Source organism: Lepisosteus oculatus, chromosome 2 (genome assembly GCF_040954835.1).
Source record: "Lepisosteus oculatus isolate fLepOcu1 chromosome 2, fLepOcu1.hap2, whole genome shotgun sequence".
Taxonomy (NCBI): Eukaryota; Metazoa; Chordata; class Actinopteri; order Semionotiformes; family Lepisosteidae; genus Lepisosteus; species Lepisosteus oculatus.
Window position 1 is genome coordinate 29,873,404 of NC_090697.1, and position 25,588 is coordinate 29,898,991.

General features: G+C 52.9%; 1 protein-coding gene across 1 annotated transcript; it reads left to right on the forward strand.

Annotated features, from left to right (window-relative positions):
• The first annotated feature begins 4,789 nt into the window (after positions 1-4,789).
• On the forward strand, positions 4,790-25,556 carry iars2 (isoleucyl-tRNA synthetase 2, mitochondrial). Its single transcript, XM_069199177.1, has 23 exons — positions 4,790-5,182; positions 5,992-6,114; positions 8,109-8,262; positions 8,828-8,976; positions 10,228-10,277; positions 10,660-10,769; positions 12,381-12,471; positions 13,495-13,610; positions 13,996-14,165; positions 14,660-14,750; positions 15,358-15,509; positions 15,825-15,985; positions 16,123-16,225; positions 16,816-16,909; positions 17,355-17,463; positions 18,000-18,102; positions 19,176-19,301; positions 20,058-20,189; positions 20,417-20,523; positions 21,545-21,690; positions 23,699-23,889; positions 23,986-24,130; positions 24,782-25,556. Exons 1-23 carry the CDS (start codon positions 4,943-4,945, stop codon positions 24,928-24,930), a joined length of 3,012 nt encoding a protein of 1,003 aa, XP_069055278.1. The 5' UTR covers positions 4,790-4,942; the 3' UTR covers positions 24,931-25,556.
• Positions 25,557-25,588: the final 32 nt, after the last annotated feature.

Consider the following 25,588-nt stretch of genomic DNA (forward strand, 5'->3'; position numbering starts at 1 on the left):
AGTCCTCCACAGTGTCCTCAGTGTCTCTCAATCCCATCCACAGTATCTTCAGTGTCTCTGAATCTCATCCACAGTATCCTCAGTGTCTCTGAATCCCTCCACAGTGTCCTCAGTGTCTCTGAATACTGTCCACAATGTCCTCAGTGTCTCTGAATCCCATCCACAGTATTCTCCAAGTATCATCCAAGTCCCAAGGATCTCTGAATCTCATCCAGAGTGTCCTCAGTGTCTCTGAATCCCGTCCACAGAGCCCTCAACATCTCTGAATCCCTACACAGTGTACTCAGTGTCTCTGAATTCTGTCCGCAATGTCCTCAGTGTCTCTGAATCCCGTCCACAGTATCCTCAGTGTCTCTGAATCTCATCTCACAGGGCCCTCATCATCTCTGAATCTCATCCCTAAGAGCCCTCATCATCTCTGAAGCTATGTCACAGAGCCCTCATCATCTCTGATTCCATCCACAGAGCCCCCCATATCTCTGAATCCATCTAGAGCCCTAAACATCTCTGAATCTTATCCACAGAGCCCTCAGTGTCTCTAAATCTCATCTACAGAGCCCTCAATATCTCTGAATCCATCTCACAGAGCCCTCAACATCTTTGAATCCATCCACAGAGCTCTCAATAACTATGAATCCATCTCACAGAGCCCTCAAAATCTCTGAATCTTTCTATTGACCCTAAACATCTCTGAATCCATCTACAGTGTCTCAGTGTCTTTGAATCTCATCCACAGTATCCTCAGTGTTTCTGAATCCCTCCACAGTATCTTCAGTGTCTCTGAATCCCATCCACAGTATCCTTATTGTCTCTGAATCTCATCCACAGTGTCCTCAGTGTCTCTGAATCCCATCCACAGTATCCTTAGTGTCTCTGAATCTCATCCACAGTGTCCTCAGTGTTTCTGAATCCCGTCCAGTGTCCTCAGTGTCTCTGAATCCCATCCACAGTATCCTCAGTGTCTCTGAATCACATCCACAGTATCCTCAGCGTCTCTGAATCTCATCCACAGTGTACTCAGTGTCTCTGAATCCTGTCCACAGTGTCCTCAGTGTCTCTGAATCGCGTCCACAAAGCCCCCAGCATCTCTGAATCTCAGTCAGTGTCCTCAGTGTCTCTGAATCTCATCCACAATATCCTGTGTCTGAATCTCATCCACAGTGTCCTCAGTGTCTCTTAATCTCATTCACAGTGTCCTCAGCATCTTTGAATCCCTCAAGTGTTTATACACCAGAAAATACAAAAATGTGTATATACACAGTGCAGCACAGGGATCAGCACACAGGCCTCAGAGATGGAGACACAGATACTCTATGCAGATTATACACTCAGCACACAAACGCTCTGTGTTTCTCTGTATTACAATGTGTCTCTGTGTGTGTACTTTTTGCCACAGTGTCTCACTGTTTGACTAACACAAAGATCTGCAACCCTCAAAATAAAGTTAAATGCAATTATAACAGATCTCAATTCAGATATTACAGTTACATCACTATTGAAAAAGCATTTACAGTAACATCCAGCCCAGCACATTAAGCAATAAGCATATGGTAATTATACCTTTTAGAGAGTGGTTGCATACAGAGAAATCAATTTAAAGTCTAGAATGATTTTCAGTATCTCTGTAATAAATGTAGTTCTGCTTACAGTTGCTGCTTACTGTGGTAAACAGTGCATATACGTTACAGTATGTCACAGGGTGTCAGTGTGATATACCCCTGTGTGTCACAGGGTGTCAGTGTGATATACCCCAGTGTGTCACAGGGTGTCAGTGTGATATACCCCAGTGTGTCACAGGATGTCAGTGTGATATACCCCAGTGTGTCACAGGGTGTCAGTGTGATATACCCCTGTGTGTCACAGGGTGTCAGTGTGATATACCCCAGTGTGTCACAGGGTGTCAGTGTGATATACCCCAGTGTGTCACAGGATGTCAGTGTGATATACCCCAGTGTGTCACAGGGTGTCAGTGTGATATACCCCAGTGTGTCACAGGGTGTCAGAGCGATATACCCCAGTGTGTCACAGGGTGTCAGTGCGATATACCCCAGTGTGTCACAGGGTGTCAGTGCGATATACCCCAGTGTGTCACAGGGTGTCAGTGTGATATACCCCAGTGTGTCACAGGATGTCAGTGTGATATACCCCAGTGTGTCACAGGGTGTCAGTGTGATATACCCCAGTGTGTCACAGGGTGTCAGTGTGATATACAGTACCCCAGTGTGTCACAGGGTGTCAGTGTGATATACCCCAGTGTGTCAAAGGGTGTCACAGGGTGTCAGAGCGATATACCCCAGTGTGTCACAGGGTGTCAGAGCGATATACCCCAGTGTGTCACAGGGTGTCAGTGTGATATACCCCAGTGTGTCACAGGGTGTCAGAGCGATATACCCCAGTGTGTCACAGGGTGTCAGTGTGATATACCCCAGTGTGTCACAGGGTGTCAGTGTGATATACCCCAGTGTGTCACAGGATGTCAGTGTGATATACCCCTGTGTGTCACAGGGTGTCAGTGTGATATACCCCAGAGTGTCACCCCTGTGTGTCAGTGAGATTTCATTAGTCATTAATTACAGTTAATTATTGCTCTGGTTACCTGCATACCTGACTCTACACTTATACAAGTCAGTTGTTGGCTGACCAAAGATGGCCACCAGAGCAACTCTGGGAGACAGGAGGAGAAACAGGAGAGCGAGGGGAGATGGGAGAGCTAAACTAGGAGACAGGAGAGTGAGAGGAACAGTGCTGGAAGAGAGAGGGAAGACAGGAGGAGATGGGAGATTGAGTGCAGGTTACATCCCCCTACTTTGTACTCTGAAGACTCTGGGTGAGACACCATCCGTCAGACAGCATCTTCGTCCTCTGGAGTCTGGGTGGGACACCATCAATCAGACAGCATCCTCATCCTCTGGAGACTGGGTGGGACACTATCAATCAGACAGCATCTTCATCCTCTGGAGACTGGGTGGGACACCATAAATCAGACAGCAATTTCATCCTCTGAAGATGCTGGGTGGGACACCATCAGTCAGACAGCATCTTCGTCCTCTGGAGACTCTGAGTGAGACACCATCAATCAGACAGCATCTTTGTCCTCTAAAGACTCTGGGTGAGACACCATCAATCAGACAGCATCCTCATCCTCTGGAGACACTGGGTGGGACACCATCAATCAGACAGTATCTTCATCCTCTAAAGACTCTGGGTGGGACACCATCAGTCAGACAGCATCTTCATCCTCTGGAGACTGGGTGGGACACCATCAATCAGACAGCATCTTCATGCTCTGGAGACTGGGTTGGACACCATCAATCAGACAGCATCCTCATCCTCTGGAGAGTCTGGGTGGGACACCATCAATCAGACAGCATCTTCATCCTCTGGAGAGTCTGGGTTGGACACCATCAGTCAGACAGCATCTTCATCCTCTGGAGACTCTGGATGGGACACCATCAATCAGACAGCATCTTCATCCTCTGGAGACTGGGTGGGACACCATCAATCAGACAGCAACTTCATGCTCTGGAGACTGGGTGGGACACCATCAATCAGACAGCATCCTCATCCTCTGGATACTCTGTGTGGGACCATCAGTCAGAGAGCATTCTCATCCTCTTGAGACTGGGTTGGACACCATCAATCAGACAGCATCTTCATCCTCTGGAGAGTCTGGGTGGGATACCATCAATCAGACAGCATCCTCATCCTCTGGAGACTGGGTGGGACACCATCAATCAGACAGCATCTTCATCCTCTGGAGACTGGGTGGGAAACCATCAATCAGATAGCATCTTCATCCTCTGGAGACTCTGGCCGATGGCAAGAACTGCTCATTAGTATCCTCCTTCTCTGGACTCTCTGTCTGCCTGATAAACTGTCCCCACTGTCATCACTCTGGATAGGGCTAGTCTGTCTGTCCCCACTGTCCTCAGACACTGGACTGGACTAGTCTGTCTGTCCCCACTGTCCTCAGACACTGGACTGGACTAGTCTGTCTGTCCCCACTACCTTCACAGACTGGACTGGACTAGTCTGTCTGTCCCCATACTGTACAGAGAAAACCAAGCAAAGTCTAAATTTTCCTGGAGAAGTCATTTCTTCTCCAGATGTAAATTTAGATTTTTTCAGTGTTCCACAACACTATTTTTGGCAATAATGAAAAGTGTACTATTTAAAAATCTCTTAATCTGCTAACAGAATTAATATTACGTACTTAGAATAATAGCACTATGCTTTCTTTAAGAGTAAAGAGTGTCCTGCACAGTGAGAAACATTCTTCCCTAAATTCAGAAATCTAGTCCCAGAGTTCCCACACCTGCCAGAATCACAGCGGGTCCCAATCCTACTGGGAGGAGGCAGCCCAGTATGTGATCTCCTGTCACAGCCTGAGGAACAGTGAGCCTGTCTCCCAGTAATGCTCAATATGTTTACAGTATATGAAAATATTTTATGATATGTCTGTAGATTTTATTTTACTTTTATTTTTTGTTTCATGTGAATTATTTTTATTTGCTTTGGCAACACTGATTGTACCCATCGGTCATGCTAATAAAGCACCTTGAATTGAATTGAATTGAATTGAATTGAATTGAGTGTGTGGTTACGTGGCACCAGAAAAATAATATTTCTGTCCACTTTAGAGAACAGATGATTATCTCTGGCAAAGCGAACACCTCTTGGAATCGTCGGCTCCAGAGCTCGGTCTGGACTGTGCTCGTTTCTCTCACTCACTCTGCGGTGCAACAGTTGAACAACGCGTTTTTGGGGGGCCCTGGTGTTCCGCACAGCAGCGAGAACTCGGACTGTCCTTAGCGGCTCTCCGTAGTTGTGCTGCTGATTAATTCTTCCGGCTGGAACCTGTGAAGACCAGTGAAGTAACAAGCAACGGAGGCCGATCGACAGGAGTCCTGACTTTCCCGAGAAGTCGCTCTTAGTCCCTGTCATGCTGCTGTGCCGGGCCGCTGGGGCGCTCAGACAGGGGGTGCGCTGGGGGCCGTGTGCTCGCAGAGGCGCCCTTCATCGCGGCCTCGTCTCCAGCTCCTCACAGACTGGCGACACCGCCGGACCCGCGGTCGCCCAGGGAGATGGGCGGTACCGCGACACTGTCCTGCTGCCCCGGACCGATTTCCCCATGAAGCTGAGCGGTCAGCAGCTGTTGGACAAGGAGCTGGAGATACAGCGGGTAGAGTCTCGGTACCGGTACCAGTTTAGTGTGTGCGCTCAGGGGAGCGTGAGTCTCGGTACCGGTACCACTTTAGTGTGTGCGCTCAGGGGAGTGTGAGTCTCAGTACCGGTGCTGAGTCTCAGTTTAGTGTGTGTGTGCTCAGGGGAGCGTGAGTCTCGGTACCGGTACCAGTTTAGTGTGTGTGTGCTCAGGGGAGCGTGAGTCTCAGTACTGGTACCAGTTTAGTGTGTGTGCGCTCAGGGGAGCGTGAGTCTCACTACTGGTACCAGTTTAGTGTGTGTGTTCAGGGGAGCTTGAGTCTGGTGGTGTGTCTGGTTGTGTGGGTGTGTTGCCTCTGTGTGTCAATACAGGTGTAGTGTAATAAAAGTGACAGGGCGGGTGGACTGTCAAGGACTGGTAGATGTGAGCCCCATTGTTCTACTGCTGCTGTAAATGGTAACATCTCTGTGTCGTGCTCGTACGAATGTGTGACAGTGTGCAGGTGTGTGATGCTGGGCGGGGTGTGACAGTGTGCAGGTGTGTGATGCTGGGCGGGGTGTGACAGTGTGCAGGTGTGTGACAGTGTACAGGTGTGTGATGCTGGGCAGGGTGTGACAGTGTACAGGTGTGTGATGCTGGGCAGGGTGTGACAGTGAACAGGTGTGTGATGCTGGGCAGGTGTGTGACAGTGTGCAGGTGTGTGACGGTGTGCAGGTGTGTGACGGTGTGCAGGTGTGTGATGCTGGGTGGGGTGTGACAGTGTGCAGGTGTGCTAATAGGCGGGGTGTGATGGTGCGCAGGTGTCTGACAGTGATCTCTGTGTGCAGCGCTGTGGCTTCTCAGAGCTGTACTCCTGGCAGAGGGAGAGGAAGGTGAAGAAGGAGTTCTGTCTCCACGATGGTCCACCCTATGCTAATGGAGACACACATGTTGGGCATGCCCTCAACAAGGTACTGTATACTCTCACCCCCAAACTCTGAACCCCAGCTGCTCATCCCTGCTGTCTGACACCACGTCAGAGCTGGTGGCTCTGTGTTTGAGTGTCTAGGAGCTCAGTGTTGTGTTGACTCAGGACTGTGTGTGTTGACAGAGCTGGTGGCTCTGTGTGTCTAGGAGCTCAGTGTTGTGTTGACTCAGGACTGTGTGTGTTGACAGAGCTGGCGGCTCTGAGTGTGAGTGTCTAGGAGCTCAGTGTTGTGTTGACTCAGGACTGTGTGTGTTGACAGAGCTGGTGGCTCTGTGTGTGAGTGTCTAGGAGCTCAGTGTTGTGGTGACTCAGGACTGTGTGTGTTGACAGAGCTGGTGGCTCTGTGTGTGAGTGTCTAGGAGCTCAGTGTTGTGTTGACTCAGGACTGTGTGTGTTGACAGAGCTGGTTGCTCTGTGTGAGAGTGTCTAGGAGCTCAGTGTTGTGTTGACTCAGGACTGTGTGTGTTGACAGAGCTGGTGGCTCTGTGTGTGAGTGTCTAGGAGCTCAGTGTTGTGTTGACTCAGGACTGTGTGTGTTGACAGAGCTGGTGGCTCTGTGTGAGAGTGTCTAGGAGCTCAGTGTTGTGTTGACTCAGGACTGTGTGTGTTGACAGAGCTGGCGGCTCTGTGTGAGAGTGTCTAGGAGCTCAGTGTTGTGTTGACTCAGGACTGTGTGTGTTGACGGAGCTGGTGGCTCTGTGTGAGAGTGTCTAGGAGCTCAGTGTTGTGTTGACTCAGGACTGTGTGTGTTGACAGAGCTGGTGGCTCTGTGAGAGTGTCTAGGAGCTCAGTGTTGTGGTGACTCAGGACTGTGTGTGTTGACAGAGCTGGTGGCTCTGTGAGAGTGTCTAGGAGCTCAGTGTTGTGGTGACTCAGGACTGTGTGTGTTGACAGAGCTGGTGGCTCTGTGAGAGTGTCTAGGAGCTCAGTGTTGTGTTGACTCAGGACTGTGTGTGTTGACAGAGCTGGTGGCTCTGTGTGTGAGTGTCTAGGAGCTCAGTGTTGTGGTGACTCAGGACTGTGTGTGTTGACAGAGCTGGTGGCTCTGTGTGTGAGTGTCTAGGAGCTCAGTGTTGTGTTGACTCAGGACTGTGTGTGTTGACAGAGCTGGTTGCTCTGTGTGAGAGTGTCTAGGAGCTCAGTGTTGTGTTGACTCAGGACTGTGTGTGTTGACAGAGCTGGTGGCTCTGTGTGTGAGTGTCTAGGAGCTCAGTGTTGTGTTGACTCAGGACTGTGTGTGTTGACAGAGCTGGTGGCTCTGTGTGAGAGTGTCTAGGAGCTCAGTGTTGTGTTGACTCAGGACTGTGTGTGTTGACAGAGCTGGCGGCTCTGTGTGAGAGTGTCTAGGAGCTCAGTGTTGTGTTGACTCAGGACTGTGTGTGTTGACGGAGCTGGTGGCTCTGTGTGAGAGTGTCTAGGAGCTCAGTGTTGTGTTGACTCAGGACTGTGTGTGTTGACAGAGCTGGTGGCTCTGTGAGAGTGTCTAGGAGCTCAGTGTTGTGGTGACTCAGGACTGTGTGTGTTGACAGAGCTGGTGGCTCTGTGAGAGTGTCTAGGAGCTCAGTGTTGTGGTGACTCAGGACTGTGTGTGTTGACAGAGCTGGTGGCTCTGTGAGAGTGTCTAGGAGCTCAGTGTTGTGTTGACTCAGGACTGTGTGTGTTGACAGAGCTGGTGGCTCTGTGTGTGAGTGTCTAGGAGCTCAGTGTTGTGTTGACAGAGCTGGTGGCTCTGTGTGTGAGAGTGTCTAGGAGCTCAGTGTTGTGTTGACTCAGGACTGTGTGTGTTGACAGAGCTGGTGGCTCTGTGTGTGAGTGTCTAGGAGCTCAGTGTTGTGTTGACTCAGGACTGTGTGTGTTGACAGAGCTGGTGGCTCTGTGTGAGAGTGTCTAGGAGCTCAGTGTTGTGTTGACTCTGGACTGTGTGTCAGTGTTCAGACTGAACGGTGTATGAACGGTGCGTGTGGCGCTGTGTTGCAGATCCTGAAGGATATCCGGAATCGTTTTGAGGTTCTGCGTGGGCGGCGTGTGCACTTCGTGCCGGGCTGGGATTGCCACGGGCTGCCCATCGAGCTGAAGGCCCTGGGAGAGCTGGGCACCACCGGGCTCACGCCCCTGCAAGTCAGGCACAAAGGTCAGGGGTCACTCTTCACACTGTGGACACACCCCCTGAGTTTCCCTGCCCCCACGGCACCTTGCATTTCAGCCTGTGTGTGTGTGTAGGTGTCGGGCTGTACTGAGTCTGACTGTCAGGATGTCTGTGTGTGTAGGTGTCGGGCTGTACTGAGTCTGACTGTCAGGATGCCTGTGTGTGTGTGTGTGGGTGTGTGTGTGGGTGTGTGTGTGTGTGGGTGGGTCTCGGGTTGTACTGAGTCTGACTGTCAGAATGCCTGTGTGTGTGGGTGGGTCTTGGGCTGTACTGTCAGGATGCCTGTGGGTGGGGGTGTCGGGCTGTACTGAGTCTGACTGTCATAATGCCTGTGTGTGTAGTTGTCTGACTATCAGGGCGCCTGTGCGTGTGTAGTTGTCTGACTATCAGGGCGCCTGTGCGTGTGTAGGTGTCAGACCTTGTCTCAGATTAGGACCTGACCCTGACCAGATATGTGCCAGGGATCATTGTGCAAGTAGAGTCCTGTAACACTTTTCTTACCCCTCTGTGTGTCCAAACCCCTCTCTCTTGCCCTCTTGCCCTGCTCTAGCCCGGGAGTTTGCAGAGGCAGCGATCTCAAGACAGCGCGCAGCGTTTCAGCGCTGGGGGGTAATGGCGGACTGGGACCAGTGCTACTACACCTTTGAGGGGCAGTACGAGGCCAGGCAGCTGCGTGTCTTCCAGGACATGCACAGCAAGGCAAGAGACTGACTCACTCGTTCACAGGCCTGCAGCACAGAGGACATTCGCTCCAGCTAGTTTCACCTGGATGTCCAACACCCCTGTCATTGTTCAGTGACACGGCTGGATGGGTCATTCCCAGGGAAGCTTGTGTTCAGTGACACGGGTGGATAGTTCATTCCCAGGGAAGCTCGTGTTCAGTGACACGGCTGGATAGTTCATTCCCAGGGAAGCCCGTGTTCAGTGACACGGCTGGATAGTTCATTCCCAGGGAAGCCCGTGTTCAGTGACACGGCTGGATAGGTCATTCCCAGGGAACCCGTGTTCAGTGACACGGCTGGATGGGTCATTCCCAGGGAAGCTCGTGTTCAGTGACACGGCTGGATAGTTCATTCCTAGGGAACCCGTGTTCAGTGACACGGCTGGATGGGTCATTCCCAGGGAACCCGTGTTCAGTGACACGGCTGGATGGGTCATTCCCAGGGAACCCGTGTTCAGTGACATGGCTGGATGGGTCATTCCCAGGGAACCCGTGTTCAGTGACACGGCTGGATAGTTCATTCCCAGGGAACCCGTGTTCAGTGACACGGCTGGATGGGTCATTCCCAGGGAAGCTCGTGTTCAGTGACACGGCTGGATAGTTCATTCCTAGGGAACCCGTGTTCAGTGACACGGCTGGATGGGTCATTCCTAGGGAACCCGTGTTCAGTGACACGGCTGGATGGGTCATTCCCAGGGAAGCCCGTGTTCAGTGACACGGCTGGATAGTTCATTCCCAGGGAAGCTCGTGTTCAGTGACACGGCTGGATAGTTCATTCCCAGGGAAGCTCGTGTTCAGTGACACGGCTGGATAGTTCATTCCCAGGGAAGCCCGTGTTCAGTGACACGGCTGGATAGTTCATTCCCAGGGAAGCCCGTGTTCAGTGACACGGCTGGATAGTTCATTCCCAGGGAAGCCCGTGTTCAGTGACACGGCTGGATAGTTCATTCCCAGGGAAGCCCGTGTTCAGTGACACGGCTGGATAGTTCATTCCCAGGGAAGCCCGTGTTCAGTGACACGGCTGGATAGTTCATTCCCAGGGAGCCCGTGTTCAGTGACACGGCTGGATAGTTCATTCCCAGGGAAGCCCGTGTTCAGTGACACAGCTAGATAGTTCATTCCCAGGGAAGCCCGTGTTCAGTGTGTTCAGGGTGTTACTCTTTGTTTTGGTGCATGCTGGGGCGCTGTGCTGGTAGGGCCAGTGTGTGACTCTCTCTCCTCTCTCACAGGGCCTCATCTATCAGGACTACAAGCCTGTGTTCTGGTCCCCCTCCAGCAGGTAAGACTGAACAGGGGAGGAGCAGGGGTGAGGCCGTCAGTGTGAACCAGACCCAGCTGGAGAAGTGTGGGAGTGATGGGAATGAATGACTGGACCCCACACTTCACTGCCATACGGAGCAATGGGTTGGATTACACTTTCAGATATATGCAGCCAGAATTTTGTGGGGTGAGGGGGGTTGGTGTTGTCGACCCTCCTTCTAATGATGTAGGAAACCCTGCTCGCCTTCTCCTTCAGTGCCAGGTTCAAACTCCCGGATGAACTGGTGGTCAGTCTGGGGTATGAGTACCTGCTTGTGTTCCAGTGTGTTGTTGTTCAGTGTGAAGTGGTACCTGTATTTCTCTCACCAGGCTCCTGTCTGTCTCTCCCCCTGTCTCTGTAGGACAGCGCTGGCTGAGGCGGAGCTGGAGTACAATCCCAATCACGTGAGCCAGGCTGTGTACACCACCTTCCCTGTGATCACGCCCCCTCCCAAACTGGCCTCCGCCACAGGTGAGAACAGACATCTGTACTGCACTCCTGTACTGCCTGGACCCCTCTGCACACCTGTACTGTCTGGACCCCCTCTACACACCTGTACTGCACACCTGTACTGTCTGGACCCCTCTACACACCTGTACTGTCTGTACCCCCTCTACACACCTGTACTGTCTTGACCCCTCTACACACCTGTACTGTCTGTACCCCCTCTACACACCTGTACTGTCTGGACCCCTCTACACACCTGTACTGCACACCTGTACTGTCTGGACCCCCTCTACACACCTGTACTGTCTGGACCCCTCTACACACCTGTACTGCACACCTGTACTGTCTGGACCCCCTCTACACACCTGTACTGTCTGGACCCCTCTACACACCTGTACTGCACACCTGTACTGTCTGGACCCCCTCTACACACCTGTACTGTCTGGACCCCTCTACACACCTGTACTGCACTCCTGTACTGTCTGGACCCCCTCTACACACCTGTACTGTCTGGACCCCCTCTACACACCTGTACTGTCTGTACCCCCTCTACACACCTGTACTGCACACCTGTACTGTCTGGACCCCCTCTACACACCTGTACTGCACACCTGTACTGTCTGTACCCCCTCTACACACCTGTACTGTCTGGACCCCTCTACACACCTGTACTGCACACCTGTACTGTCTGGACCCCCTCTACACACCTGTACTGTCTGGACCCCTCTACACACCTGTACTGCACACCTGTACTGTCTGGACCCCCTCTACACACCTGTACTGCACACCTGTACTGTCTGGACCCCCTCTACACACCTGTACTGCACTCCTGTACTGTCTGGACCCCTCTACACACCTGTACTGCACACCTGTACTGTCTGTACCCCCTCTACACACCTGTACTGTCTGTACCCCCTCTACACACCTGTACTGCACTCCTGTACTGTCTGGACCCCCTCTACACACCTGTACTGTCTGTACCCCCTCTACACACCTGTACTGTCTGGACCCCCTCTACACACCTGTACTGCACTCCTGTACTGTCTGGACCCCTCTACACACCTGTACTGCACACCTGTACTGTCTGTACCCCCTCTACACACCTGTACTGTCTGGACCCCCTCTACACACCTGTACTGCACACCTGTACTGTCTGGACCCCCTCTACACACCTGTACTGCACACCTGTACTGTCTGGACCCCCTCTACACACCTGTGTTGCCTGTACCCCCTCTACACACCTGTGCTGCACCCCTGTGCTGCCTGCACCCCATGTGCACACCTGTGCTGCACCCCTGTACTGCCTGCACCCCATGTGCACCTGTACTGCAAGCAGAGCTCCACTGGCTCAGCCACCCCAGTCAGGATGAGACGAGCTGCCCCTGAGTCCCTGCGGGGGTACACTGTGAAATCTTGCTTCAGTGAGGTCATTACAAAGAGTGCATTCCCTGCCTGGTAATGTGCTTACTTTCTTGTTTATTTTAATTTTATTCCTTTTCACCCAATGCCACAGTTCCAGGAAACAAGCTGTTTCCTTACTGCTTGTTGTGTAAACATATGTACTGTAGGAAATCCAGTTGTTATTCTAGTTCACTGAGTGGGGGGCTGTTCATGTAAAGACTGTCTCTGCTTCAGAGGACTGGTGCAGTGTGGGAGTTTTGGTGTGGACCACCCAGCCCTGGACCCTCCCTGCCAACGAGGCCATCTGCTACATGCCCAACGCACAGTGAGTCTCGGCTGCGCACTGTCTATACACTGCACGCTGTACTCTGACTGTACACTGCCCTGGGACTGGCTAAGTCTGAGCTGGAGTGGAGCTGGACAGTTCTTGTCTGTTGAGCTCCAGAGCTGCTCAATGAATGAATGATTTGACCCACAATCCAACACGCATAGACCACACAGTAATGAAAGAAAAAAGCACAAAGAGCTTCCATGCTGAGTGTTTTGTATTTACACACATTGTATTTACACCACACTGTACACTGTAGCCTGACAGTGAGCAGTGTGTAATCAGGTACAGAGCACAGTGCCCTGACTGTACACTGTAGCCTGAGAGTGAGCAGTGTGTAATCAGGTACAGCGCACAGTGCCCTGACTGTACACTGTAGCCTGACAGTGAGCAGTGTGTAATCAGGTACAGCGCACAGTGCCCTGACTGTACACTGTAGCCTGACAGTGAGCAGTGTGTAATCAGGTACAGAACACAGTGCCCTGACTGTACACTGTAGCCTGAGAGTGAGCAGTGTGTAATCAGGTACAGAGCACAGTGCCCTGACTGTACACTGTAGCCTGAGAGTGAGCAGTGTGTAATCAGGTACAGCGCACAGTGCCCTGACTGTACACTGTAGCCTGACAGTGAGCAGTGTGTAATCAGGTACAGCGCACAGTGCCCTGACTGTACACTGTAGCCTGACAGTGAGCAGTGTGTAATCAGGTACAGCGCACAGTGCCCTGACTGTACACTGTAGCCTGACAGTGAGCTGTGTGTAATCAGGTACAGAGCACAGTGCCCTGACTGTACACTGTAGCCTGACTGTGCACTGTACCTGATTATACACTGCTCACTGCGTCCTGTCCTGTGGACACTCCTTCAGTCTGTACTCTGCACCTCAAATAGACAGTGGGTGGTCAGTGCACATACTGCAAGCACTCCATACTTCCTGGCAGCTGTCAGTACGAAGGTATGCCTTCACGTTGTTTTAACTGTGTGTGCTGTGTGGCCTGACTGTTTTTCTGTGCTTGGCCTCAGGTACTCAGTTGTGAGGAGAGCTGACAACTCACAGCTCCACCTGGTGGCTACTGAGCGTATTGCCAGCCTTGCCACCCTGCTGGGCACCCAGCTGGACACCACTGCCTCCTTCACAGGTAACACAGCGCCCTCTGCTGGCCAGCTGCTTTCTCCCTCTGAAGGAGACCCATGAGCCCCGTATCATTAAGCAGGAGGTTAACTGATGATGAGCAGATCTTAATGTCTTCCAGGCTAGTGTCCAACTCCAGCCCTTAATAAAAGCAGCTAGCACCTAGTTCTACTTCTGGGCTCTCACCAATATGAATACAAGTCCTTATCCCGCTAGGCTGGAGCTTTTTTATTTTTCATCTGCATTCTATACCTGCTGGGCTAGGAGAAGATTCACGAGCTGAGAGAAGGCGATGCCCGTCTGTTGATCGGTTCTCCAGACAGCCTGTATGAGTACTGAGCATGCTCCTGGGCACAGGAAGTGACCTCGCTGCCACTGCGTGTCGTCTGCAGGGTCCGAGCTGGAGGGTGGGGTTTGCAGCCATCCCTTCATCCCTGGCAAGGCGTCTCCACTGCTGCCCGCCAACCATGTGACCATGGGCAAGGGCACGGGATTGGTGCACACCGCGCCCGCCCACGGCATGGAGGACTACAGCGTCGCCTCGCACTTCAGGCTTCCCGTGGTACGTCGTGGTCACCCATCCGCCTCGGAAACGCAGTGCTGGCTCCCAAACGCACCTTCCTGCAGCTGGCTCAACTCTTTCACACCCCCGCCTCCCTGTCTCTCTGTTGGACCTGCCCCATTGCTCTGCCCTCTTCTGCCCCTTCACTGTTTTCCGCCATCTGTCTCCTCGTTTATTCTCCTCCGGTCTCTTTCTTCCTCTCTTCCAACACTCTTATTGATCCTCCCTGGCATGGCCTGCCTGCTTTGTCCCTCTTCTGCGGCGGCGTGACTCCCATGGTGCAGCAGTGTGGCCCGGCTGTGAGCTGCAGAGGAAGGGCTGGATGCTGTGATTGGGGAGTTAGTGTGCACAGGCATTGTGGTGATAAAAGCTCCGGGCGTTGTCACTCTGTTCCTCTGCCAGTGAAGAGGGGCGGAGGGCTGGCGACCGGTTCTCTTCATGGGGCTGTGTCCCTGGATTAAACGGCTCCGTGTCCTCCTGCCTGTCCCTGTCAGGTGTGCCTGGTGGATGAGGAGGGCCGGTTCCTGGAGCAGGCGGGGCCGGAGCTGTGCGGCAAGGAGGTGCTGGACCAGGGCAGCCGCACAGGTGAGTGTGGCAGTGCAGGCGTTAACAATCTGAAGGATACAGGAGCTCTGGTCCAGGAGGAGCAGTGTGTGTGTAACTGTGTGTCTCTCTCTCAGTGATCTCCATACTGAAGGATACAGGAGCTCTGGTCCAGGAAGACCAGTGTGTGTGTAACTGTGTGTGTCTCAGGGTCCAGGAGGACCAGTGTGTGTGTAACTGTGTCTCTCTCTCTCTCAGTGATCTCCATACTGAAGGATACAGGAGCTCTGGTCCAGGAAGACCAGTGTGTGTGTAACTGTGTGTGTCTCTCTCTCAGTGATCTCCATACTGAAGGATACAGGAGCTCTGGTCCAGGAGGAGCAGTGTGTGTGTAACTGTGTGTGTCTCTCTCTCAGTGATCTCCATACTGAAGGATACAGGAGCTCTGGTCCAGGAGGAGCAGTGTGTGTGTAACTGTGTGTGTCTCTCTCTCAGTGATCTCCATACTGAAGGATACAGGAGCTCTGGTCCAGGAGGAGCAGTGTGTGTGTAACTGTGTGTCTCTCTCTCAGTGATCTCCATACTGAAGGATACAGGAGCTCTGGTCCAGGAGGAGCAGTGTGTGTGTAACTGTGTGTCTCTCTCTCAGTGATCTCCATACTGAAGGATACAGGAGCTCTGGTCCAGGAGGAGCAGTGTGTGCACAGTTACCCATACGACTGGAGAACCAAAAAACCTGTTGTCATCCGACCCAGTAAGCAGTGGTTCATCAACACTGCCAGCCTGAAGGACCGGGCCCAGGTCAGCCTCACCTGCCGAACCGTGATACTACAGTGACTGTTGTGTGGATCAATGTACTGACACACTGCTGTCATTGTACTGACATTGTCACTGTACTTACACAGACACAGACTTTGTGTCCGGTCTGTATCTGGGACAGTGTCTGTCTGGGAGTGTGTCCGGTCTGTATCTGGGACAGTGTCTGTGAGTGTGTCCAGTCTGTATCTGGGACAGTGTCTGTCTGGGAGTGTGTCTGGTCTGTATCTGGGACAGTGTCCGGTCTGTGTCTGTCTGGGAGTGTGTCTGGTCTTTCACTATCTGTGTCCCCATCTGCAGGAGCTGCTCCAGAAAGTGCGCGTGATGCCTGAGTCTGCGCGCAGCAGCCTGCTGGCCATGCTGGACAGGAGGACCTACTGGTGCATCTCACGCCAGCGGAGCTGGGGTGTCCCCATTCCTGTATTTTATCACAGAGTGACTGGAGAACCCTTAATCAACAGGTATGAGCCCTTACATTTCACAGCCAGGGCACCCCAGAACTTCCCATCAACAGGCCACCCCGAAAGCCCAGTGTGCGGTATTGACAGTGTGTTTATAGTGTGTGACAGTGTTGACACTGTGAGCTGGTGTGTTGCAGGCACACAGTCTCCCATGTGGCGGCGCTGTTCTCTGAACAGGGCAGTGACTGCTGGTGGGAGCTGTCCATGGACCAGCTGCTGCCCCTGGAGGTGCTGAAGAAGGTGAGAACGTGGGGGTCGCTGACCTGCCGCGGGACTGTGAGGATGAGGTGTGGTGTGGACTCGCTGACCTGCCACGGGACTGTGAGGATGAGGTGTGGTGTGGACTCGCTGACCTGCCGCGGGACTGTGAGGATGAGGTGTGGTGTGGACTCGCTGACCTGCCGCGGGACCGTGAGGACTCGCTGACCTGCCGCGGGACTGTGAGGATGAGGTGTGGCGTGGACTCGCTGACCTGCCACGGGACTGTGAGGATGAGGTGTGGTGTGGACTCGCTGACCTGCCGCGGGACTGTGAGGATGAGGTGTGGTGTGGACTCGCTGACCTGCCGCGGGACTGTGAGGATGAGGTGTGGTGTGGACTCGCTGACCTGCCGCGGGACTGTGAGGATGAGGTGTGGTGTGGACTCGCTGACCTGCCGCGGGACTGTGAGGATGAGGTGTGGCGTGGACTCGCTGACCTGCCGCGGGACTGTGAGGATGAGGTGTGGCGTGGGCTCGCTGACCTGCCGCGGGACTGTGAGGATGAGGTGTGGCGTGGACTCGCTGACCTGCCGCGGGAGTATGTGACCTCTCTGCTTCTTCATCCCACAGAGTAAGGCGGGCACCGCGGACGACTACGAGCGCGGTCAGGATGTGCTGGACATCTGGTTTGACAGCGGAGTGTCCTGGGCCGCAGTGCTGGACGGTGAGTATCTCGCACAAACGCACTCTGGCCTTTCTCAGGTGACCCACAGGCAGCCTTAAGCTGGGAGGCAGACAGGAGGCAGGCTCTGCGGGGAGGTCAGGGTTAGAAATCATGCCTCCGATTTTTCCCGACTCCTGTTTCTTTTCCCCAAGGCCCTCCATGGAGATGTACCCTGACTATACTGAAATGTTGATATGAATGATTGATACAAAGTGAGTCAGGTTTAGAGCTGATGCTGTGTCGGAGAGTGCCCAGATTGGGTTTCTCAGGTCTGTATGTCAGTGTGAAATAATCAGTGTGTTCATGTGCACCTGTGTCACAGTTTCACAAATCCCCCTGTGCGCTCTTGTTGCACATGTCTGCCCAAACCAGCCTGGATCCTCTTGCAGGCTGACCCCTGTCTGGAGAGCGTCGTGTGTGACCGTGTGTCTGCTCTCTCCCGCAGACTCGGATCCGCAGGCTGACGTCTACGTGGAGGGCAAGGACCAGCTGGGCGGGTGGTTCCAGTCCTCCCTGCTGACCAGCGTGGCTGTGCGCAACAAGGCCCCCTACAGGTCAGGCCTGGCGCTCGCCAGTGCCCGTGCTGTCAGCAGCATTTGTTCTAGTTATATTAGTGTTAATGTTGTTATTATTCTCAGTATTGTTTTTGTATTGTTAGCAGTGATTCTAATATTGTATTATTCTCAGTATTTTACAGTTGTATTCAGTTCCCGTTTTGTATTTTAGTGCAAGAAAACCTTCTTAATCAGGTGCCATAACCTGCTTCCTGTCAGTGATGTGTGGCTTTTTTGTGCGTTTTTCTGGGTCACTGCACACAAACATTCTCTTGTGCATCAGTGTACGTGTGAGGCTGGGTTTGTTGGTGCAACATTGTCAGGTTTATCTCTGCGTCAGTGTGTGTATGTCAGCATATTGCTGTGTGTGTCTCATTGTGTCAGTGTGTGGATGTCAGTAGGTCATTGTGTTTATATTTGACACTGTGTGTGTTGCTGTATGTGTAAAGCAGTGTGCCAATATTCCTTATATTTAGTGTATTTGAGGATTGTGAACTGTGACTAACACTGTCCTTCTCTGTCGCCCCCTGTGGCAGGTCGCTGGTAGTGCACGGTTTTGCTCTGAGTGAGCAAGGGGAGAAGATGTCCAAGTCTCTGGGGAACGTCATGGACCCCGATACGGTCATCAATGGGGGCCCGGTGAGGACGGACACGGTCTCTCACACATTCATCTCTCAAGCCAGGTTCTCTCCATGAACCCCCACGCTAGAGGAGGGGTGTCTTCAGAGACAGATATGCAGAACACATTACACAGCATGAGCAGGAGGTGATGCCGCTATCAGATGGATGTTTTCCGCAGCTGATTATTAAGCAAGGAAGGAAGCGGCTATATCTACCCTGCGGCTCACAGCCGGCAGCCCACTGAAGCTCAGCTGGTGTGAGCCTGGTCAGTTCCTGGAGACCTCCTGGGAAAAACTAAGGCTGCTGCTGGAAGAGGTGTTAAGAGGGGCCAGTAGGGGGCGCTTACCCTGCTGTCTGTGTGGGTCCTAATGCCTCAGTATAGTTTCGTAAATAAGCATACTATTTAAAAAAACGGTGCCATCTTTCAGATGAGGTCTGAGGTCCTGACTCTCTGTGGTCATTAAAAATCCCAGGGCGTTTCTCATAAAGAGTAGGGGTGTTAGCCCGGTATCCTGGCCAAATTTCCCATCGGCCCTTACCAATCATGGCCTCCTAATAATCCCCATCTCTGAACTGGCTTCATCACTCTGCTCTCCTCCCCACTGAGAGCTGGTGTGTGGTGAGTGTTCTGGTGCACTATGGCTGCCGTCGCATCATCCAGGTGGGGCTGCACACTGCTGGTGGTGGAGGGGGATCCCCATTACCTGTAAAACGTGTGTCCAGCAAAGTGTTATATAAGTGTAAGCAATTATTGTTCTTTAAAACCATGTGTCTGTCCACACACACAGTAATGAACAGTCTCAGCAGAACAAGACGAGTGTCACATGGACTGCGCGGAAACCAGCCTCGGCTCTCTCTTTCCATTCTGAGCTTGAGCAGTCTAGAAATAAATGGATCACCAAAAGAGTTAGATCACTTAATGAGACGGTTGAATATTAATTAGGACCTGTTAATAAGGATCTTGAGTCATCGCACACACTGACTGACTCTCTCTCCTGCTCTGCACACACTGACTGACTCTCTCTCCTGCTCTGCACACGCCTGTGATCACACGACATCATCACTCACTGTCTGTCTCCTCTCCCCTTCAGGACCCCTCAGCCGCCCCCCCCTACGGTGCAGATGTGTTGCGGTGGTGGGTGGCTGAGTCCAATGTGTTCTCTGAGGTCCAGATTGGTCCCAGTGCCCTCAGGTCAGCCCGAGACAGCATTGCCAAGGTCTGTCTGTCACTGCAGTTGTCTCTCACTGTGTCACGAGTGTCACTGTGTCAGTCCGTCACTGCTGTCGTCTCTCACTGTGTCTGTAGCTGCTACACAGGTGTCAGGGTGTCAGTCTGTCGCTGCAGTCGTCTCTCACTGTGTCAGTCTGTCGCTGCAGTCGTCTCTCACTGTGTCTGTAGCTGCTACACGGATGTCAGGGTGTCAGTCTGTCGCTGCAGTCGTCTCTCACTGTGTCAGTCTGTCGCTGCTGTCGTCTCTCACTGTGTCAGTCTGTCGCTGCTGTCGTCTCTCACTGTGTCAGTCTGTCGCTGCTGTCGTCTCTCACTGTGTCAGTCCGTCACTGCTGTCGTCTCTCACTGTGTCTGTAGCTGCTACACGGGTGTCAGGGTGTCAGTCTGTCGCTGCAGTCGTCTCTCACTGTGTCAGTCCGTCGCTGCAGTCGTCTCTCACAGTGTCTGTAGCTGCTACATGGGTGTCAGGGTGTCAGTCCGTCGCTGCAGTCGTCTCTCACTGTGTCAGTCCGTCGCTGCAGTCGTCTCTCACTGTGTCAGTCCGTCGCTGCAGTCGTCTCTCACTGTGTCTGTAGCTGCTACACGGGTGTCAGGGTGTCAGTCTGTCGCTGCAGTCGTCTCTCACTGTGTCAGTCTGTCACTGCAGCCGTCTCTCACTGTTGCAGTCTGTCGCTGCAGTCGTCTCTCACTGTCAGTGTCACTGCCATCTTCTCTCTATGTCTATATCTGCCCATGTCTGCAGCTGAGGAACACTCTGCGCTTCCTACTGGGGAATCTCCAGGGGTTTGACCCACAGACCCAGGCAGTGGAGCCCAGAGACATGTACTACATTGATCAGTACCTGCTGCATCTGCTCCGAGAGTACAGCATCAAGGTCTATGGAGTGTGTGTGTGTGGTGTCTGGCTGGCTGTGTGTTTGCTGTCTGTGGAGTGTGTGTGTGTGGTGTCTGGCTGGCTGTGTGTTTGCTGTCTGTGGAGTGTGTGTGTGTGGTGTCTGATTGGCTGTGTGTTTGCGGTCTGTGGAGTGTGTGTGTGGGTGTTGTCTGATTGGCTGGCTCTGTGTGCGTGGTGTCTGATTGGCTCTCTCTGTGTGTTTCCCAGGTGACAGATGCCTACAGCGTGTTTGACTTTGGCAGAGTGATCCGATTGCTGCAGGGCTTCATCAGCAGGGACCTGTCCAGTTTCTATTTCAGCATCGTTAAGGACAGGTACCGAGTGCTGCTGCTTCAGATTACACCAGACAGTCTGATAGTCTTGCTCGATTACACCCTAGTGCTCTGCTACCAGGTGCTCATTGATCCCAGGTTCTTAACCAGGCGTCTTTTGAATAAAGCAAGGTATCAAGCCTGGGGAGCTTGTTCCACACTCCCACAACCCTTTGTGTGAAACAGTGCTTCCTATTCTCAGTATGAAATGTACTTACACATAGTCTCCAAGTTTCCACTGTGTCCTCTGATTTGTGTATGCCTGCTCATTCGGAGGAAATCTTTAGAATGGAGATGGGTTGACTTTTTTAGTGTATTTGAGGATATTGAATACTTGTGTCAGGTCTCCTTACAGTCTTTTCTGTTGAAGACTGAGGAAACTCAGTTCCTTCAGCCTGTCAGTGTACATTACGAACAGGCAAATCTCTTCTAGCTCAGTTTTTTCCATGTTGTATTTACAGTTATTTGTTACTACCTGAATGGAAAACCCTGCACTTGTGTGTACTAAATGTCACCTTGCACATATGTGCTCAGTCACGAAATGTGATTGAAATTCTTTTTTAATTTCATTTGCTGCTACTGCAGTGTTTGCTGATTTAATTTGGTATCACCTGTAAAATTGACCTGTTTCAATATTATTCCATAATCTAGATCATTGGTATAAATTAGGACGAGCAGTAGTGCCAGTATCAGTTCAGGCAGACGGATCCCTGGGATGACAGGGATTAGATCCACTAATTACATCACCCTAATATGAACATTTAACCCTTTTCTGTACACTGGGTCCTATTCATGAAACAGTTCTCAATTCAGTTGTACACATTTCCCTGAATGCCTTCCGCCTGTGTTAATCATATGCTCTGTGTGTGTCATTGGGCGCTGTTGCTTCTTCAAAGAGCCCTTTAACACATGAATCTGCTTCCTTTCTTTAACCACCTTCACCTTCTGCCGTGTTAACTATCCCCTAGAAAAGGCCGGCTGTGCCTGAGGGATTTCTGTTTCACCCTGTGCCACTGTCTCTTAGGCTGTACTGTGATCCTGAAAGCTCGTTGGGTCGGCGTTCTTGCCAGACAGTACTGGAAGAGATTCTAGATGGGGTGACGCATTCTATCGCCCCCATCCTTCCACACCTGGCTGAGGAGGTGTACCTACACTCACCTGGACGCACAGGTACAGCACACCTGCACACGGACACCACGTAAATACTGACACACCCAGACACAGGTACAGCACGCCTGCACACGGACACCATGTAAATACTGACACACACCCGGAGACAGGTACAGCACGCCTGCACACGGACACCACGTAAATACTGACACACCCGGACACAGGTACAGCACGCCTGCACACGGACACCACGTAAATACTGACACACCCGGACACAGGTACAGCACGCCTGCACACGGACACCACGTAAATACTGACACACACCCGGACACAGGTACAGCACGCCTGCACACGGACACCACGTAAATACTGACACACCCGGACACAGGTACAGCACGCCTGCACAGGGACACCACGTAAACACTGACACACACCCGGAGACAGGTACAGCACGCCTGCACACGGACACCACGTAAATACTGACACACCCGGAGACAGGTACAGCACGCCTGCACACGGACACCACGTAAATACTGACACACACCCGGAGACAGGTACAGCACACCTGCGCACGGACACCACGTAAATACTGACACACACCCGGACACAGGTACAGCACGCCTGCACACGGACACCACGTAAATACTGACACACACCCGGAGACAGGTACAGCACGCCTGCACACGGACACCACGTAAATACTGACACACACCCGGAGACAGGTACAGCACGCCTGCACACGGACACCACGTAAATACTGACACACACCCGGAGACAGGTACAGCACGCCTGCACACGGACACCACGTAAATACTGACACACACCCAGACACAGGTACAGCACGCCTGCACATGGACACCACGCAAATACTGACACACACCCGGACACAGGTACAGCACGCCTGCACACGGACACCACGTAAATACTGACACACACCCGGACACAGGTACAGCACGCCTGCACACGGACACCACGTAAATACTGACACACCCGGACACAGGTACAGCACGCCTGCACACGGACACCACGTAAATACTGACACACACCCGGAGACAGGTACAGCACGCCTGCACACGGACACCACGTAAATACTGACACACACCCGGAGACAGGTACAGCACACCTGCACAGGGACACCACGTAAATACTGACACACACCCGGAGACAGGTACAGCACACCTGCACAGGGACACCACGTAAATACTGACACACACCCAGACACAGGTACAGCACGCCTGCACATGGACACCACGCAAATACTGACACACACCCGGACACAGGTACAGCACGCCTGCACACGGACACCACGTAAATACTGACACACACCCGGACACAGGTACAGCACGCCTGCACACGGACACCACGTAAATACTGACACACACCCAGACACAGGTACAGCACACCTGCACACGGACACCACGTAAATACTGACACACACCCGGAGACAGGTACAGCACACCTGCACAGGGACACCACGTAAATACTGACACACACCCAGACACAGGTACAGCACGCCTGCACACGGACACCACGCAAATACTGACACACACCCGGACACAGGTACAGCACGCCTGCACACGGACACCACGTAAATACTGACACACACCCGGACACAGGTACAGCACGCCTGCACACGGACACCACGTAAATACTGACACACACCCGGACACAGGTACAGCACACCTGCACACGGACACCACGTAAATACTGACACACACCCGGAGACAGGTACAGCACGCCTGCACACGGACACCACGTAAATACTGACACACACCCAGACACAGGTACAGCACACCTGCACACGGACACCACGTAAATACTGACACACCTGGACACAGGTACAACACGCCTGCACAGGGACACCACGTAAATACTGACACACCCGGACACAGGTACAGCACACCTGCACACGAACACCACGTAAATACTGACACACACCCGGACACAGGTACAGCACACCTGCACACGGACACAGGTACTGTAGAACACAGGTACAGCTCTTCCAAACCTCTGGAAGAGCTCCGCAGTGTGTGCTGCAGTGCATGATGTCTTGGTGTCTGTGTTCCAGAGAACAGTACTTTGTTCCAGAGTGGCTGGATCAAGGCCAGCCCTGTGTGGAAGCGTCCTGGCCTGGAGGAGGTGGTAGAGGGGGCGTGTGCTATCCGTGACTCCTTCCTGTCTTCAATTCCCGGCCGCAACACCGCCGAATACGAGCTTATCATCGCTATCGAGCCCAGCCTGCTGTTCGAGCTGATGGAGGTACACCCGACAGGCTGGCTGCTTGACCGTATGTCCCGAGTGGTGTTGTCTGCCAGTGACCTGTCGGCACCTCAGTGCTCTCTCCCTGTCCCGCAGTCTCTGCAGGATGAGCCCAGCTCCAGCTCGTCCCAGCTGACGGAACTGATGATGTCATCGCGCACCACCCTGCTGAGCGCCCTGCCCCGCGATCTGCCCCCCAGCGCTCTCACCAGTAGGGGGACCTTCCTCATCAACCTGGAGGGTGAGACGCCTCACACAGCGCCACACACTGGCTAGGGGGGCACACTGCACTGACAGTCCCTGTACAGTGCGCCAGTCAGTCTCTTCAAAAGTGGTCAGAGGGACACATTGGATTGACTGTACCCCTACACCGTCCCTCACTGTGTCATACACAGACCAGGGAGCCCCACATTGCCTGTACCCCCACACTGCATCACATTCTGACTGGAAGAGCCGCATTAAATTTGACCCCACATAGCATATTCCACCTATGTACTTTACTGAGAAGGGAGAGCAGTGACAATATTAGAGCTAGACAATGGAAAAATATAAAATTGAGTCACATAAAGTAATTGGTCAAATGTTTAATTGAGGACTTCGGTCCTAGGATTTCTGTTTTTGCTTTGTGCTAAAAATATGTTTATTTAATGGACTCGGCTCTGTCCACCCATCCAACAGCTGGATGAGATTTGGGGATCTATTAACTACTGACCGCAAACCGGGCGGGAGGAGAGGCTGCTGGGCAGGGGGCCTGTCTTGTGCTCTGAGGGGAAGTCTGGGAGCCCGGCACAGCCCTGGCTCCGCTCACCGCAGCACCAAGGGGCTGACCGGCCCTGCAGCGTCTGCGATCGCTGGGCGATGTAGACCAGTAACGTCCTCTCCCCTCTCGCAGGTGGGGACATCCGGGAGGAGTGTGGGTACAGTGTGGCCGCCCTGCCCTCCTCGCTGCTGCGCTGCCCGCGCTGCCGCCGGTACGCGGCCGAGTCGCCGGACTGCCTCTGCCCTCGCTGCCAGACTGTCGTCACGGGACTGGGACACTGACGGGGCATCACTCCTGCTCCCGCCCACCACTGATGGAGTGCCCTGATGCTACCCATCTTGTCCCCCACCTTCTGATCCTGCCACCTTTCTTGGCTGCCATATTGCTCCTGTTTCTCTGTCTTGCACCCTGGTCCTTCTAGAAGCTCTGCGCATTGACGTCGCCAATCCCAGCAGGGCAGGAAGAGTGAGCACTGCTGATAGGCTGACGGCAGTCTCCTCCCCAGCCCTGGCAGGAGCTCTGCCAATCTGGCCAGGGCGGGAAGAGTGAGCACTGCTGATAGGCTGACAGCAGTCTCCTCCCCCAGCCCGGGCAGGAGCTCTGCCGACTGACGTAGCCAATCAGGCCAGGGCGGGAAGAGTGAGCACTGCTAGGAGATAGTGCCTCCACATGCATGGACAGTGTTGGTGCAGTAGAGGGTGTGATTGGCTGCTGAGAGCAACACCCCCCCAGACACACAGCTCTGTAATGTGCCTGTTTTATGTATAATACAGAAAAGGTGTCTGATCAGAGGTGGTTAAGGTTCCTGTGTGATGTCTATACATTCAACGTGTGCATACATTCTGTGGCTATATTATGTATATAGAGTTTACCCTTTCCAAAGAAAGCTAAATAAAATTTGAATCAACTTCGTGTTAGTGTGCTGTACAGTATTCTGGC